This window comes from Bombus terrestris, chromosome 16, assembly GCF_910591885.1.
Source record: "Bombus terrestris chromosome 16, iyBomTerr1.2, whole genome shotgun sequence".
In the NCBI taxonomy this organism is placed as follows: Eukaryota; Metazoa; Arthropoda; class Insecta; order Hymenoptera; family Apidae; genus Bombus; species Bombus terrestris.
Window position 1 is genome coordinate 6,449,777 of NC_063284.1, and position 17,258 is coordinate 6,467,034.

General features: G+C 29.8%; 1 protein-coding gene and 1 long non-coding RNA gene across 4 annotated transcripts; one reads left to right on the forward strand and one right to left on the reverse strand.

The window, feature by feature from the left end:
* Positions 1-1,470: 1,470 nt before the first annotated feature.
* Positions 1,471-12,113, reverse strand: LOC105666626. Of its 3 annotated transcripts, none has more exons than XR_007226863.1 (4): positions 12,044-12,113; positions 4,479-4,627; positions 4,265-4,394; positions 1,471-4,174 (listed from the first exon to the last, which is right to left on the reverse strand). It is a non-coding gene; the product is annotated as an uncharacterized LOC105666626 (long non-coding RNA). The 3 variants fall into 3 exon arrangements; XR_001099440.3 differs by lacking the exon at positions 12,044-12,113 and adding an exon at positions 8,856-8,986; XR_007226862.1 differs by lacking the exon at positions 12,044-12,113 and adding an exon at positions 4,714-6,355.
* On the forward strand, positions 12,104-15,976 carry LOC100650504 (protein TAPT1 homolog). The gene is made up of 7 exons (XM_003401731.4): positions 12,104-12,479; positions 12,707-12,861; positions 13,056-13,153; positions 13,570-13,898; positions 14,272-14,369; positions 14,519-14,734; positions 14,822-15,976. The coding sequence occupies exons 1-7, from the start codon at positions 12,335-12,337 to the stop codon at positions 15,188-15,190; spliced, it is 1,410 nt and encodes a 469-aa protein (XP_003401779.1). The 5' UTR covers positions 12,104-12,334; the 3' UTR covers positions 15,191-15,976.
* The last annotated feature ends 1,282 nt before the right edge of the window (positions 15,977-17,258 follow it).

Here is a 17,258-nt window from a genome sequence, read left to right on the forward strand (position 1 = left end):
ATTATAATTATATTACATAATAATAATAACTAACTAAATATTAAAAATTATATTATAATTGCAATTTTCTTTATATATAATTTTCACAAGGCCACAATTTTTATAGCGTTGTTCAATAACTAAATATTAAATATTATATTATAATTGCAATTTTCTTTATATATAATTTTCACAAGGTCACAATTTTTATGGCGTTGTTCAATAACTAAATATTAAATATTATATTATAATTGCAATTTTTTTTATATATAATTTTCACAAGGCCACAATTTTTATGACATTGTTCAATAATACAATTTACGTTATAAGATTGTAGTTATGCATGCTATAAAGCTATTATAGATATTGTTTATATATATATATATATATATTAGCATATCTGTAGTCAAGTGGATATGGAGTAGAATTAATTAAAAGTATCATTAATGATGTCATTGTGACGTTAATCACTTCCTCCTACTTAATCGCCTAATTTACGAGAAAAGAAACGGTATAAACTTACAGGCTAAATTAGAAATCACAAAACTTTTCGAAAATGGAGTCAAAGTTCCAACGTCTTGTTAGACGTTTTTTAATAGTGATAAAGGAAGGTCATTCGGTTGATTTATGAGGTCCGCTTGTTGCTGAAATGGGAACTTTGCTAAAGTTATAACGTGCGGACCAATTACGGATTAAGAAATGTCCACTTGATCGGAGAACAATATGCTATCGGGCTAAGTTGATTTTTGATAAATTAAAGGGCGAATCTGCGGATGAAAAAAAGAATACAAACTCTCGTTACAAGTAATGGATAGCTTAATGGATTTAATGAACCCAACAAAATTGTGATAAAAGTGTTTTTAATGCTCATGAGAGCTTGGGAAAGGTTAGTTTTGAAAAATAATGTCTAGGAGAAGTTCCATTCCTGAATAAGAGAAAGAATTTAAGGTATCGAAAGATCGAATCGCCATAATGCTTAATGTAATATTACTGCCGATTCTAATAGATTGAAACTACTTTCGATATACCAGGTGGAAAATTCAAGGTCATTTAAATCTGCGAATAACGCTGAACTTCCTATAATACAGAAGTTCGATTCTAAAATATGATTGGCGCCATCTACATAACGTAACTCAATAAAATAATATAAAACAACAAATTTTCCGCATCTATTATTATCATTTTGAAATCTTATTAACTCTGTAACGAAACACAGCTATCGTAATTATATTTGAAACGAATCTGAAAAACAAAATATATATATATATATATATATATACATTATACGTTTGGATACGAATGTTAATAAATTTGTCCGAGATTATTAACGTTAATCGCTTCGTTGCGAGTATAAAAAGAAATAGAGCTCGGTAGAAATTGTGAAAATCGTCGAGTTGGCTTTTCTTACCGGTGCCAGACAATATCTGCGCGGGAATGGAAACTTAATATCAAGGAGAATGTCACCTTGCGTCGTCGTAGAAAAAAGAACCATTTTTAATTAGAAAAACTGTAACATGTAAATATTGTTACTTTTTTCTTATTTCTTTTTCAAACTCTTACAATTGCGTATAAGATTCATATATGTTACGTACAAATACGCTTATCGCGAGAAATTTATAAGAATATATTGTATATGTCAGAGGAAACTTCTTGAAACACTGGTAATTCTAATAATGAAATTTGCGTTCACTTCCAAAATGTATATAAAAATTACAACACTCTATTTCTTTGCATTTGTGCATATGCATTATGTTTATTATAAACGTACGCTTAGCGAGAAATTAGAATAAATTAACAGTGATCTTGAACTTTTCAATATGTGGGTCAATAAATGTATACATCTCTTGACTGACTTTAATATGCATTGCAACTTGAATATAAAGTCAGTAATTAGCTATTCGCATGCAATGTTTCTAATAAATATTTTACAATCTTTGCGTAAATGACGCAAAAATGTAGCAAAGATGTAAATAAGTATACTTTTTGTTGCAATAGTTTCTCATTTATTCTTAAAGGAACAGGTTTAGCTTCGACAGAAGCGCGAATGTATCGTATTATAGATCGTGAAATTCTTCGAACAGCTTACACTGGTTGGTTACTTTGATCGCCGATGTTTGATCAGCTGACGTTTTGTAAACAATAAACATTAAATAACTCTATAACCCGTAATTGAATGGATTCAGATCTATTAAGCGAGTTGACATTAAGCTTGAAAACAGCATGATCCATCCGTTTCTTACGAAATTCTTCACTTATGTAACGTATAGTATCACAGAATATGCTGTAACTCGAAAACAAGGTTATGTCATACGTTTATATAAACTTTTTCTTCTTTTTTATTGTGTTGAATTCGTACTTCTCACAAGTTCTGGTTCAATATATATATATATTGTATATTGTATATATAATAATAATAATAATAATGTAATAATTATATTGGTAAAATTTGAAACGAATCTGATATATACGAACAATATATATAATATGTATTATATAGTTATAACATTAGATATCGACGAAAGCCATCATCCATATTAATCAGTATGAATCGCAGTACCATAATTGCAGATCGATCGACCATGAAGAATCATCTGATTCAAAATGTGTCTGCTCGATATCGAAACGTTAGAATGATCGAAGTATGTGTTTCAATCGTCGGAAGTGATATTTAATATTATACGGTAAGACGACGCCGCAGAAGAATAAACCGGCAAGAAAAGTAAGGGAAAGAAACCTACTCGATAAGAGAATTGGCTTGTATCTCCGATCATTTTTCGTTGACAAACATTCATTGACCGATAACGCAGTATCATCTATATGTGCAGACTGCAGAAGTTTCTATATTTGTAGATTATCGTGAAATGCGAAAATACGCATTATGCAAATAATATGTAAAAGTGTAAAAGATATTCGAAGCACAGTGCTTATTGTAATATTCATTGGCTTATAAATTACTTTCTGACCTTTATACTTTTAGACCTTGTCTCAATGGATACTGGATGACACCGTTGCCGTGTTATTTTGCCACATTTAAAACAATTTGCAAACAATGTTTACCGTGAAATGTCTACTTTTCATTTGTTTAATTAGGTTCATAAAAATATGAATTTGCACAAAAATCCTCAGTCTAATGATAAAATATCCAAAACAATCGCTATGATATTTAGTGGCTGAATATACACAGACATCTATTTACTAATGCAACGTTTTGTCGTAGTGTTCTGTAATTCTAGACACATAGTTACAGATTACAGATACTTTTATCTATCAAAACATTTTAGTTCTTTTCACCTATACAATGATTACGTCGGAAAAAGCTTGGTTTATTCGAAATAGCAAATATACTGATTCTCGTTTTTCCTCTTTTATCTTTTTTTTCAAGTTTTAAAAGTCACAGATATCTGATTTATAGCAGTATTAAATCTCATACACGATGGTGTATGAGATTTAATACTGCTATAAATCAGATATCGTTTACTTTCTATAGGAAGGTACTAAACTATACCTGTGTCGTAAAACTTTATCTAATTTGAAAGATACTTTTACTTTAATCGTGTAACGTGTGTGCAACATATGAAGAATATGAACATAGGAATATGCTCGTCATTTGCAACAATGCTCGTTATTTGAAACCAACTTGAACATTCATTGCAATATTCAAGAGCATAGGTTATCAATTTTTAAAAACGAAACATAATATCGCTGCATTGTGTATTCACCACATAATAACATAGAATACCCATAATAAGCAGGAAAAAGTGGAGGACAATATGGCACTTGGTTATATTATTTACAGAATGTACAGCTGGACAAATTGTACGAGACTTGAAAACATTAATTAAAACCATAAATTATTTTCATATTATCTATTTTTCTCGACTCGATATGACTTTATTTTGTATATTATTCTCATTTCAATAAAAGTCGCAATATTCGCGTGTTTACACACTGAACAAAAAATTAGTCGAACATATTGCCCTTGACAGGTCTAGCACGTTTAAAATGTTGAATTATAATATTCATAAATCAATTCTGCTTTACATACGTTACACGATTGATTTTTAAAAGATAAGTCAGAATTGATCATCTTCCCGATTCCTCGCTTCCTACTTCGTGGCTTCTAATCTGGAAAATCCTTCTAAATTAGACTCTAAGAAAACTGTTGTTGCTTTGTCATCGACCCCTTGCACGCGACCTACAACAGTGGACACTTGCAATTTGTTCCTGATATAAACGTTGTATATAACGTTCCTGATATAAACTTCCGATCTAATGATCTACCTACTGTATGGATTTAAAGTAAATTTTGCGCATTAGACATTCCTGGTGACGTTCCCCGTGTATGAACAGATGAAAGCTATGAATATACATCTGACGGTCATAGGTCATTGGATACCTCAACATCAGTCACGATGCTATGAAATCAACAGTACGTCAGGTCATTTAAAGAAATTAACATGATCTTTTAAAAAACACTACAGCAGATAGATCGGATTTACCTCGGATAGTAGAAAACTCGGGAAATACGGAAAAATGGATTAGCATTCATAGATCGAACCATCATCGTCCTGCTTGCTTTCCCAATTGAACTATCCAGAACGTCGACCAATAGTTTCTGCCAAATTCTTATGTGGCACTAGGCGGACGTCTAGAAATAAAATCATAGAAAACATTTTAACAATATGATACTGTACTTATGTTTAATGATGGTTTGATTAAGCGCTTTCACAATACCTGACTATTTTATCCCTTTGTAGTCTTCGTGTTAAAGTTTCGAAAGGAGATAAGATTATGATAAAGTTCAAAGAATCACGGATAATACGGAATTTCGGTTAAAGAGGATAACGTAGACCACCATCATTTCACTCAACACCTTGTATATTAACGAAAAGCTATAAAATATCATGATACTGCAAATTGCAGTGCTATAAAATTAACGTCATAAACGTCATATACGTAAAATAACGGCCATGTTATGCGATTGTATAATTCGCTGATGTATATCCGGCAAACATATGACTATTCATCGTAAGATTAATGAGAAATTAATCTATTCTAAACTAAACTTTGCATGACAGAAAATAAAGACAACAAAGGTCCCTAAAATATATTATCCTGTATGTTGGGGATGTAAGATTATATTTAGTTTACGATACGGATAGCACAACTGCTATTTTGGAGAAGGTGAAATTTGCCACATTGTACATTATAAAGTCCACAACTCGGACCACGTTGATAACTTAGTTGTTATCTTAAGCGCCGACGGGTTCGCTCAGTAGCAAACGACGTAGCATAAACTTCGACACCTTACGAGAACTCGACAACAGATCATCGGATAATGTCCCTAACGGGACGTTACGCCACGCATCTTCGACCAGATACGAACAAAGCGCGCAACTTGCGAGACGCCCATGACAGTTTGATAGTCACAGGATCGGACAGACACAGATTGTCCTTAAACAGGAAACGTTAACAAAAAACCGACTTCTTAAACCGACGTCTAAAATATAAGCACCAGGCGCTTCGAGAAAGGACCGAAGGTTCAACACGCTCACGCTTACGTTTAAAGACTCTAGCTTACGTTTAAACTAAACTTTCATACTAAATACTAAATAAATAAACATACAAATCATAAGCATACTAGAAATCTTTGATCTCCTTGTATCTTGGGCGTTAATATCGTTCAAGGTTCGCAACCCTAATCGAACAGTTACAATTCAGTCGTTGAGGAACTGTTTAAGCTTATAAACTAGTCATCATGCCTATTGTCATCCAAGTAGCACGTGAATAAGGTCCTTGTAATGAACATGAGGAGGTTTAAACTAAAATATGATTAACGTATCTATTCTACTTTGTATCTAACAGGCTAAATAATATTTTCTTTGATTCTCTACTCTTATTTCATTTCAAATTTTAATCAATTTACTTTATACTCTACTTTACTTTATTAAGTGACTACATTACTAAACTACTAAACTTTGATGAAAGAAATTAATAAAGAATATATTTATTACCAAACAGATTAAGATTCAATGCAAATAATATTTACTTCAATAGTGAATTCAAGTGAAATATTAATAGAAATATCTTCAGGCGATTCCTTCACTAAAACACGCCTTTAGAAAGGCAAAGAAACATCAAACCTTGTTTTAATTCTGATATCTGCCTATTGCGAAATGTAATTTTACACGTGAAATTTGATACATTGAACGGACAAAGTTAGACTTCGATACTTTGATATTTCACGCTTCAAATTTTACTAGAACTATACTGGATGTGGAACTCGAGTGATAAAGTTTCGGCATATTATGACAAAACAGATGATAAAATTATATATCAACTTTCATAGTAAAAAAGTTTGCGGATATCAGACTTCTTCGCTACAAAAGATTATTATACATTACGTATAATAAATCTATTTTGTGATTTTTAATCATAGATATATATATATACTAATTATTAATATTAATTTATTCATATCAATTCTTATATTGTAATATTATGTCGATGTTACAATTATATATATATATATATTAGTTATTAATACATTATCAACATTTAAAAACAAGATTTAAAAACAAGCAGGAAAACCTATCCTGAACTAGTAAATGAAACATAAATAAAGCAAGTCATAAGAAGGTACTACTTGCTGTCATAATCAGTAACCGTGGTCACTACTATGCTCGTGAATTTACCGAATGCCCAGCTGCATAAATTATAAAGTACAAATTAAATAATAAAAAAAAGAAACAAAAACTACGGTCGTAAAAAATTTTACGATCACAATCTTTGAATCTCGTGACACTTAATGGATCCATTACGAATCCGCAAGCCGTTGATCTTCGCAAGACCGTAAGAGGAGAATCGTACACTACAACTGATTGTTAGTATCTGATTTATGAATCCGTTTACACGGATCTGCCTAGATAAATCTGTCCAGTTGTATCCGGTGGTCATACCATCAGTAAAGCGGAGGAATAATCCTACTCGTGATGACTGCTTCTTGGCGCCTTTGCCCTTCTTATGTGGTGGTCAGACCACGACCTTTGGTTTACACTCCTCGTAAAAAAGAGAGCCTACGTGAGCTATTTTTAATTTCTCATAGACGCGTATAAAGTTTTTTGTCTGTAACGTATAATATGAAAAGATTATGAGGTCAGAATATGCGGTTCGTTGAAAATAATTAAAAATATCGCGAGGTTTAGTGTGTAACAAAAAAAAATTGTTTTATTTTAAGAACGAAATGATGGCACATGTATAATAAGAGAATAATAATCACCATAAATTGTAACTAACAATAATTACGTATCAAACATATATACTTATTTAATAATGGGTACACCCCCCTTTATTTTCTATTACTTCTATTATATGATTTGGTATCGATTTATGTGGTTTCTGGGTATAATTTAAATTCTTTCAAAAACCCTGAACGCAAACTTTCACACATATCAACTGAAACAAGAAAAACTTTTTCGTGTGGTACAACGCAACATCCACCACTCAGCTAACTTAGATGAACTGGAACTTGAACTCTCAGATCATGGTTATGAAGTAACCAATATTAGCAATATAAGGCATAGAATCACAAAAAACATGCTATCCTTATTCTTTATTGACTTAAAGCAAAGACCAAATAACAAAGAAGCCTATAATATCAATCGTTTAATAAATTTGGTAGTAAAAATTGTACCACCTTTTATAAAAAAAGAGATAGTTCAATGTAAAAGGTGCCAAAGGTACGGCCACACGCAGAAATATTGCAACCACGCTGCATTAAATGTGCAGGTATTCACCCTACAGATCAGTGCACTAAGTCTTTAGAAATTCCTGCGAAGTGCATCCTCCGTCAAGGAGAACATCCTGCGAACTATAAAGGTTGCACAGCCTACAAGACCTTGTACAAAAATAAGTACCCCAAACCCAGAGTTAAGGACTTAACCAACCAAACACTCAATCCACAAAAATTCACTACTCCTTCAATCTCTTATGCACAGGTAGTTTAAGGAAATCAAATCAAAGCGAAAATCTATGTGATCTCAGCGATCAATCACAAACTAGTGTTTCCAATTCACAAAACACGGATAACTCGTATTTCCAACTATGGGAAACAGCGAGTAATTCCAACATATAAACTCTCCAACGATTCTAATCAAAAACTCTAAGATCCCTAATAGATGCACCTTGGTATGTTAGCAACGAAACAATACATTGCGACCTTAAGACACCCACAGTTAAAGAAGAAATATACAAGTTCAGAAACAGATATAATATAAGAGTTAACAACCACCAAAACCCATTAGTTACCCAACTACTTGACACGACGGATCAGATCCACAAACTAAAAAGACAATACCCTTTAAATTGAAGCATTAGATTCAACTAGAATCAAACATATTATAAACTACTATAATCCAAGTTACAGTACCATGCCAAAAGAATTTACTTATAATTCTCAAAGAGAATTGATTGTAAATAGTCTACCAAAAAAAAAGAAAGAAAGTCGTACACGACATCCAGACCATGATATTTAACCCCTTAACCTACGATTTACGTTCGAGAATTTTAGGCCGAAAACGTAAACAAGCTCGCGCAGCCTTCGAGCCATTCGCACGACTTGTGTAGTACATATTACGGGCTATGCCCGTAATATTTAAGTTTGGTCCGATCATCTATTACGGGCCATGCACGTAATATTTACGTTTATCCCGATCACCGTACTACGGGCTATGCCCGTAGTTGTAGGTCATGGTTGTAGGTTAATTCTCGTAAGACGGAAAACAATAGCTATCGACAACCGAGTCTCCGCATCTGCCCCGCAGTTGTTTGCTCAAGATGGGGTTGAAAGTTAAAATTGAAAAGATTGCTTCTCTTACCGAGTGGTTTATGACACTTGGACAGTCAAGAGTTTTTTGGCCTAGACCCCTCTGAGGGCTAATTCAGCAGTGTCATAAATCCTTGTCCGTTTCAATGGTTTCGAACAATTACTATATAAATTGGAACTGTAAGATACGAATTGAAGATGTAGTAATTGAGAACCTTGTGAACAACGTAAAACATGGGTAAGGTATATTTCATTATTGAATCTTTAACATCTTATTTTAAAAGAAGTTGCTAGTAGTTTAGTTAAAACACAAATAATACATTAAATTATAGTGCAATATACAAAAATAATTAAATTCTTGAACTTCAGGATAGGCTTTATTCTCTTGCAAGACTTGTGATTTAAAATGTTTAAGAAAAGATGTATAAGAAAAAACAAAAATAAAAGTCGCGTCCGTTTATATCACAATTGGTGGACACACTGACTCTAATTTTGTGTATGATTATTGTAATTAAATTTAATGAGAGCTCGTGAAAAAAGATATTGAAAACGATAAAACGCAACAAACACTGACTCTACCGACCACATTTCGTGTGGTCATAGAAATTCTTTAAAAGAGAAGTTTTTAAAGGGTAGAGGTTTTCTCCTTCTTTGTACCGAGTATCAAGTGTTCGTTGAAGAAAATGTTGTTTTTATAAAATCATTGATTAATTATTACTAATTTATCGCAGATAGAAGAATATCATGTTAATAATGTGGAGTATATAATGTAAAATATTATTATGCATTGTACAATACTTTCTAATATTATCAAATATCTGACAATATTTCAAAAAATTGATTTGTACAAAATATGTTCTGAATGTCCAACATTACAGTTGGTAAACAGTTAAACAAAACTGCGCAATAAGAAAAAGATGCGATGCTTAGAATGTGTTTAAATATGCCTCTGACAGTGTTCTTTGTTGAATATCACAAAAATTCCTGAAAAAAGTAAAATGACGACATTATTATAGAAAATTGGCGAAAAAGGCAGCAAGACGTAAAATATGACAAAATCTATAAAATACACATTAAATTAGTATTAAACAATGAAAAAAAATTGTTCGATTTATTTGAAGTAAAAGACCAATTTATACTCGCAATAAAAAGAAATTATTTCTTTAATCTAGTTTCATATTCGTATTCTTATCGCATACTTTGTCTTATTACGTATTAGTACCGTTAATTATTCGTTAAAAATGAAAATATCGATTAAATACTTGAATAAATGTTAGCAATGATTCATAAGAGATAAACTTATAAATATACTTGCCTTTATTAAAATAAATCAAATGTTACCAAACCATCACGACAAGTTATCGGATTCATCATCGATCACAGCGCCCTTTCGAATTTCGTAACGTTTTTTAATCCACTCTAATGCATCCAAGTTTCCCTCGCAATGGACCAATAATATGCACAAAAGAAGACGAAAGCTTTAGAATAAATGTATAAAAAGAATAAATTATATAAAAATAAAACAATGATCAAAATCAAATTGCGTTTTGAAAGCTTATTATACGAACAAATACGGGCAAAGAACAAGAGATGATCAAATAATAGATTAGAATGCTAAAAATTATTGAATATGAATGTACATACGTTAATTAAACGAAGTTAAGCGTGAAAGAATGTACGAAGTACTGGAAGAATCGATACCTGTCGCGGAGTGACATTAAAAACATCTCATCGGTTCGATTTTCGACATACAACTGCTGCATAGTTTGCCCCCCCAATTTCAATGGAAGAGGCGGGGCGTGAGGTAAGTCAACTGTGTATGAATAGGAGTCATAAGATTCCTGAAAACTGTTTACTTTTTCAATAATAAACTGAACGAATATATTATATCCGAAACAAAGAAATAAATAATAGGTTAAACTGAAACATAAGTATGCGTCTATGCACGTGAAAAGTAAATACACATGTGATAATATGTTTATTTTAGACGAAGAAATTTTAAGGATTTGAAATGTAATTACCTGCACTAATTACATATTAGCAATTTAATATGTGTCATATTTAATTTAATTAAACAAAATTGATTAATAGATAGGAAGCACATTTTTACGATCTTTTATATATGTATAATCTTCATATCTACTACAAGTTCATATAAATAGGGTGTTTGGTTACAGATTTTTCATAATTTAAGAGGTAATTTTTGATGCCGAAATAAGACGAAAATTAAGAATAAAGAAATTGCGTTTTTGGCTTTGTTTTTTAGTTATTGACAATTAAAAATCGGACAAAATATCCCTGACGCGAGCAAACCTCTTTGCACGAAAGAAAGGCTATAGCCGCCTAAGCAAAGGAGTGCATAGTAATCCTTAATCCAAACGACATATGGGCTTATTTCGTAGCTTACTCCGTACAAGTCGTAGAAAAGAAAACTATGATATTCAGAGACGTAAACTTCTCATCACAAAATGTCAAATTAATATTCTATATTATTTTATATATCTGTATGTTTATGCTACATATATAAATTTACTGTACCGGTAGTAAATTCTCTTACATAACAAGAGTAAATTCAGTAACAAAACATGTTATACATATAAATTTTATAAGTTACATCTCAACCGTTTCAACTACTTCAGTTAAAGTTGTGAAATTCATTATAAATAGTTTATAACCAATATCCTGTAACTTATCGTTTCATTAATATTTATTTATATTAAGCATATATTATATTATATCTAGCATAATATTATTTATATTAAGCTATAATTAGTAATAGCACATTATGAGTTACATTATAAATTCAAAATTAGCATACAGTAAATGATTAACTTATATTTAAGCATTTCAAAGTTATAAGATATTATTTATCAAACTGATAAAATTAGATTAGATATCTATTTTCTATTTAAAAATTTTAGCTATCAAATTATTTTTATAATGTAATGTATCTTCCAATACGTATATTTCAATTACAGACTAAACGTGTTACATTCAGTAATTAGTACTTGAGTATAATAACATATTATATTACAATATATATGGTACATAGTATATAACATATTATATTTTACATTATAGTAGTAATTTGTACTATCGAATGAATTCTTTATTATGTAATAAAATGAATCAAAACAAAACAAAATAAATCCAAGATACAAGAATAATATAAAACAATTTACATTTTAAAAAACCCTTGAAGGTCAATATTGCAAAAAGTTCAATATAAACGTCACTTACGCAAACGATTATTCATCCATAGAGACATTATTTTTATGCCAAACGTTCTTAATCGTCCGTTATTAGTTCATGCCCATAGATATAGAGCGATTTTAATTTATATAATGTTTTGCAAAGAAAATTATAACTTGATCCTTTACATAATCGACGAATCGAGATTTAGAAGTAAAGAAGTAATTTAAATAATTCGGAATATATCAACAGGAGACGAGAAATTTAAAGTTAAAAACGGTCCTATAGTGAAACGAGAAATTTTGAGGTTAAGAAATAACAAAATAAAAGTACGCAGAAATGAATACCGAAGAAAATTGGCGAAGTTATACTGATAAAACATACGTGAAAATTAAACCTACGAAACAATTGGATAGTCATATTAATAAAATTGAAGATATGAAAGCCCAATTAAACGTTGGGAAATATCAGCATAGAAAACCAGGTAATTTTGTTTGAACTGTCATCTGTTTGGTAAATTGTTTATTAACATGAAATTATAAATTTTTCATAATAATGTACAGAGTGTTATAAAATGAGGGATCTAAGACTTTAAGAGCTTATGGTGCTCACTAAGAAGAATAAAAATGTTTAAAAAATATAGCTTCTAAAAGTAATCTTTTCTTTTTTTGTAAATTTTTGTATTGTAAATGTTTTTCATTGTCATTACAGGTGTGTCTCTTACACAATTTCTACGAACAGAATTAACAAGAGGCTATCAATTAGAGAATGACGAGGAAAGTTTTTCTGCAAGAAGGGAAAAACTTTATTCATTTATGAAAATTCCAAAAGAAGTTGAAAAATTTATGGCCTATGGATTTTTACAAGTATGCATATATGGAATGTTTTTTTATAAGTATTAGATCAAGTTTAATATGCAGTTTGTAAAAGTGATCTAATTATTTTGTAGTATTTCACATAATCTTAATGTTTTCATGAATTTAAGATTAACGTTCTTTTATGTCATATATGTGTGTGTGTGTTAAAGATAAGTGTATAATAGAACAATTTTCTGTTGCAGTGTGCAGATTCTTTTCTATTTGTTTATACATTTTTACCACTAAGATTCATGATGGCACTATGGACAATGGTTACAAAACCCTTATGGCATTGTCTCGGGTAAATTTATATTTATATTGGTTTACATGTTCAAGATTGACAATGTCATATATATGCAATAGAATATCTAAACAAAAACATTGTCATATATACATCTAAGGAAGATATTAATATCCACAGATATCAGGAAAATAAAGTCATATGACAGTATGTAAAAAAACAAAATTGATATTGATTGAAAGTTAAAGTAATATACAAGGTGGCTCAGCTAAATGGGATCACCTAAATATCTACCTTATTTATTATGCTCATATAGCCTGGGTCAATTGCTAAGTATCACTTTTTATAGATTTATACAAATAATGAATCATAAAAGGGACAAAAGCTATTCATAAATACTCCCAAATGTTCATTCATACCACGTTAAAATTTGATTACACATATTCTATTCTATATAAAATAAATTTATGGTCTAGAAAGAAGAAGGATTTAAGAGTTGGAGAACGATACCTAAGACCAGCGGAAATGTGTGACCTTTTAAAAGGAATCGTGGTGATTAGCTGTTGGGCAGCTACATGGAAGGTTGACACTTCGATGATGTACCATTTGGTGAAAAGTCAGTCTGTGATAAAACTCTACATATTTTATAATATGTTGGAAGTCGGTGATAAATTATTCAGTGCTTTTGGGCAAGATATAATAGATGCCCTTTTCTGGACAGCTACAGAGCCTAGATCAAAGTCACAAGCAAGATCTCAACATTTGGGCATCCTACCTCATCTATTGTTTGCTTTTACCTATGTTTGTATCCTTTTTATAAACATTGGGTGTAGGAGAGAATTTTGTACTACATTTAATATTACTTTGAAAGATTTATTAAAATCTATGGGGTTTTGATTTAGGTTTATTACTGGAGATACTAGTTTTCTATGTTTTAATGGATGTTTAAATTAAAGCACTATTACAATTACAGTATTGGAAATATTAATTGTATCACTCAAATTTTTTAAGACCTTTTAATCTTGAAAATATCAAAATAATAATTACAATTCATATCAAACTTTATAGTGCATTATTATCACTAAAAATTGAAAATATTTAAGTTATATTATATGGAGTGCATTACATTGAGATATAAATGATTTTAATATTTTCCTATGCAATATTTACTTTCATAGTATTACACAGTATTTTGGTACTTTTCCAAGCCACAACTTTGAATGTTGCTATAAACAGTAGCAATAAAGCTCTGCTCACTATAATGATGTCTAATAATGTAAGTCATTATTAATATGTTACTCTTCATAGAGCATTTTTAAAAGAATTGAATAAAAAAAGTTATTTGTCTAAAAATAATAAGAAAGATCAAGAAACACTCATTCTACAGTGAACATAATAATGCTATTATGTGAACTTCTATTTCAGTTTGTAGAATTGAAAGGTTCTGTGTTTAAGAAATTTGACAAGAACAATCTCTTTCAACTATCTTGTGCAGACGTAAGGGAACGTTTTCATTTAATGATGCTCCTTCTTGCTGTAAATCTTCAAACAATGAAGGAATATGCATGGAAAGCTGAACGACTCGCAGTGCTTCTTCCAGATTGTATAATGCTGCTCTCTGCTGAAGTCCTCGTAGATTGGGTAAATAGATTATCATAGTTTTCAAAGATAACCATCAGAGAGAGACTTGTCTTTTTAAGGCATTTATCGAATTACTTTCTACAATAGGTTAAACACGCCTTTATAACTCGTTTCAATGAACTTCATTCAACAGTATACAGAGATTATACTATCAAAGTAGCCTATGATATGGCTCAAACTCGGCAGGAGAGCGCCTTCTCTGATCCATCCGATGTAGTAGCCCGTAGGATGGGTTTTATTCCCCTTCCTCTAGGAGTTGCAATAGGAAGAGTTCTTTGTACGACTATTACACCACCTGTTCAACCAGCCAATATAATTTTGTTGCTTCTAGCTTATTTTATTCTAGTGACATTCAAGATCTTAAATAGCTTGATAATTCTTGGCAAAGCGTGTGATATAATCTTGTCACATTCCAAAAAATCGGACAATAAAGTGACGTATAATTGTATGGAATAGTATTTGAATATGTGTAAGGCAAAAAATTTAGAACAAAATTGTAATTATGTTTTTATAACATTTTGTTCCTCTTCTTACTTGGGACTGGTAATTGATAATTATTGAACTATAAATTCAATTAAGGATTCTAGTGTTTTACAGAAAAGGATTTGATTATTATTATGTATATAAAAGATGTAGAAAGAAGTAGTTCACATTTATACTTATATAAAATATTTATATTTATTGAACCAGTGGTATTTTTTAATGTATTAAATATTAAACGTACTTTTTTTCATTAAGTAATGTTTTATGAATATTCTATTGGTTTTGCTCCACAGACAGAACTTTTAACTAAGTTGTTACCTGTGCACCTTCGTTTAAATTTCTTCTTCATTTTATATACTGTAGAGGATAATTTATTTTCTTCGTGATTTGGAAATGTGATATTGTACACTGGTATGTTGCTGCGTTGTTTATCTCTAGTCACAGGTGATCGCAAAATGTATAAATAGTTACTAGGACCCAAGAATGTTCTGAGCGTGGTAACTTTCTAAAAGTACATGTGCAATATTCATAGAAATTAAATGATTTTAATTTTAGCGTATTTTAGAAAATTTATTTTAGAAAAATTCCCTGGGTTATCATTGTAATATTTTGAAATACGTGCTCTTTTATGTAATTTGAAATATTTTATGTTTAATGTAATATTTTATGTAATCAATTAGTAAAAAAAAGAGCAACACAAACAATTCTGACTTCATTGTGATTTTCAATTTAAAATTAATAAACATAAATAAGAAAATATTTGTATGTAACTTATTTATTGATATATTTATAATAAGTAATAACAATAATTTTAAGCAAATTTATATAAATTTAATTATTTACTATAATAAAACTCTCCCTCATTTTTTTTAATAATGATATTAATCCACCATTATTTACCATCATTTAAAAGTATAGTTAAAGTAGATTTAACAATGATTCACTTTTATAAATAGGGCATAAGAACTATAACTTACTCTACCATATAACTCAAATTCTTTTAAATGATCTTGCATCTCTGTCACCCATGATAATGAGCTGTTTTCAAAATTTTCATGCCTATATAGGCATTGTATATTATTTTTTAATCTTTCGATAATCATTTTAAGTACTACGACCATATTAGCATACTCAGAGGATGCTAGAATTATATCTTTCTCTGAAAGTGGAAGGTGCATTTCTCACAAGTTTTTATTATCCGTCTTCAAAATATTAAGTGATTTGATATCTAAAATAAGTAATATTTTAAATAACATATCCTGTAATTTTAATGTATGAAATTGTAACTTAGTTTCGAATTAGAAACTATATAATTCTTGAGGTAAAAGCTTTTGATACTGAAATAAATCCAAGAAAATATTGCATCTATTTATAGATTAAGGTTTATATAATAAAATTTATTTCAGATATAGTTCAATTTTATAAGAGATAGAAAATAATTTGATTTAAATTAATTTAAAATAATTTTGCTCCTATATTCTTATTTGGAAAATATTCAACACTTAGTTTTGAAGCAGTATTTAATAAAAAAAAAACATAAAAATCTATATATTTAATCACTATATAATAATGATAATATAATAGTAATAATAATAGTAATAATGAATCATACTATATTAATTTTGTATTATATGCTCTGTATTATGATTTATTACCTTACCTTTACTAAATTAATATGTTCATATGTAAATCATACTATTTTCAATTTTTAAAGAATTATATTTATGTATTCAAAATGACTAATAAAATAAATAGATAACATTTTTGCTGTAAACAAACTGAATTTAGTTACATATTAAATAAAAATGTGATATTTATAAACATTAAATTTTCACTTTACTACAACAAAATTGATATAACAAAATCTAACGAGTCACATATTACAATTTAATATACAATTTATAAATGTCGGTTAGTATTATAAGTTTGCATTATAATATAATTGTAGAATTGTTGCTTTAGTTACCGATTTAAAGTAAAAGTATGTATGTATGTATAATTTCGTTACTTATCAGCGCAGCAGATAAGGTGTACGAAATTT

Excerpts from the sequence above, each read along its gene's own strand:
- LOC100650504 (XM_003401731.4), top strand. The coding sequence starts at position 12,335 with ATGAATACCGAAGAAAATTGGCGAAGTTATACTGATAAAACATACGTG. Across the intron at positions 12,862-13,055 it reads TGGCCTATGGATTTTTACAA|TGTGCAGATTCTTTTCTATT; the intron begins GTATGCATATAT and ends TTTCTGTTGCAG. Across the intron at positions 14,370-14,518 it reads CTATAATGATGTCTAATAAT|TTTGTAGAATTGAAAGGTTC; the intron begins GTAAGTCATTAT and ends CTTCTATTTCAG.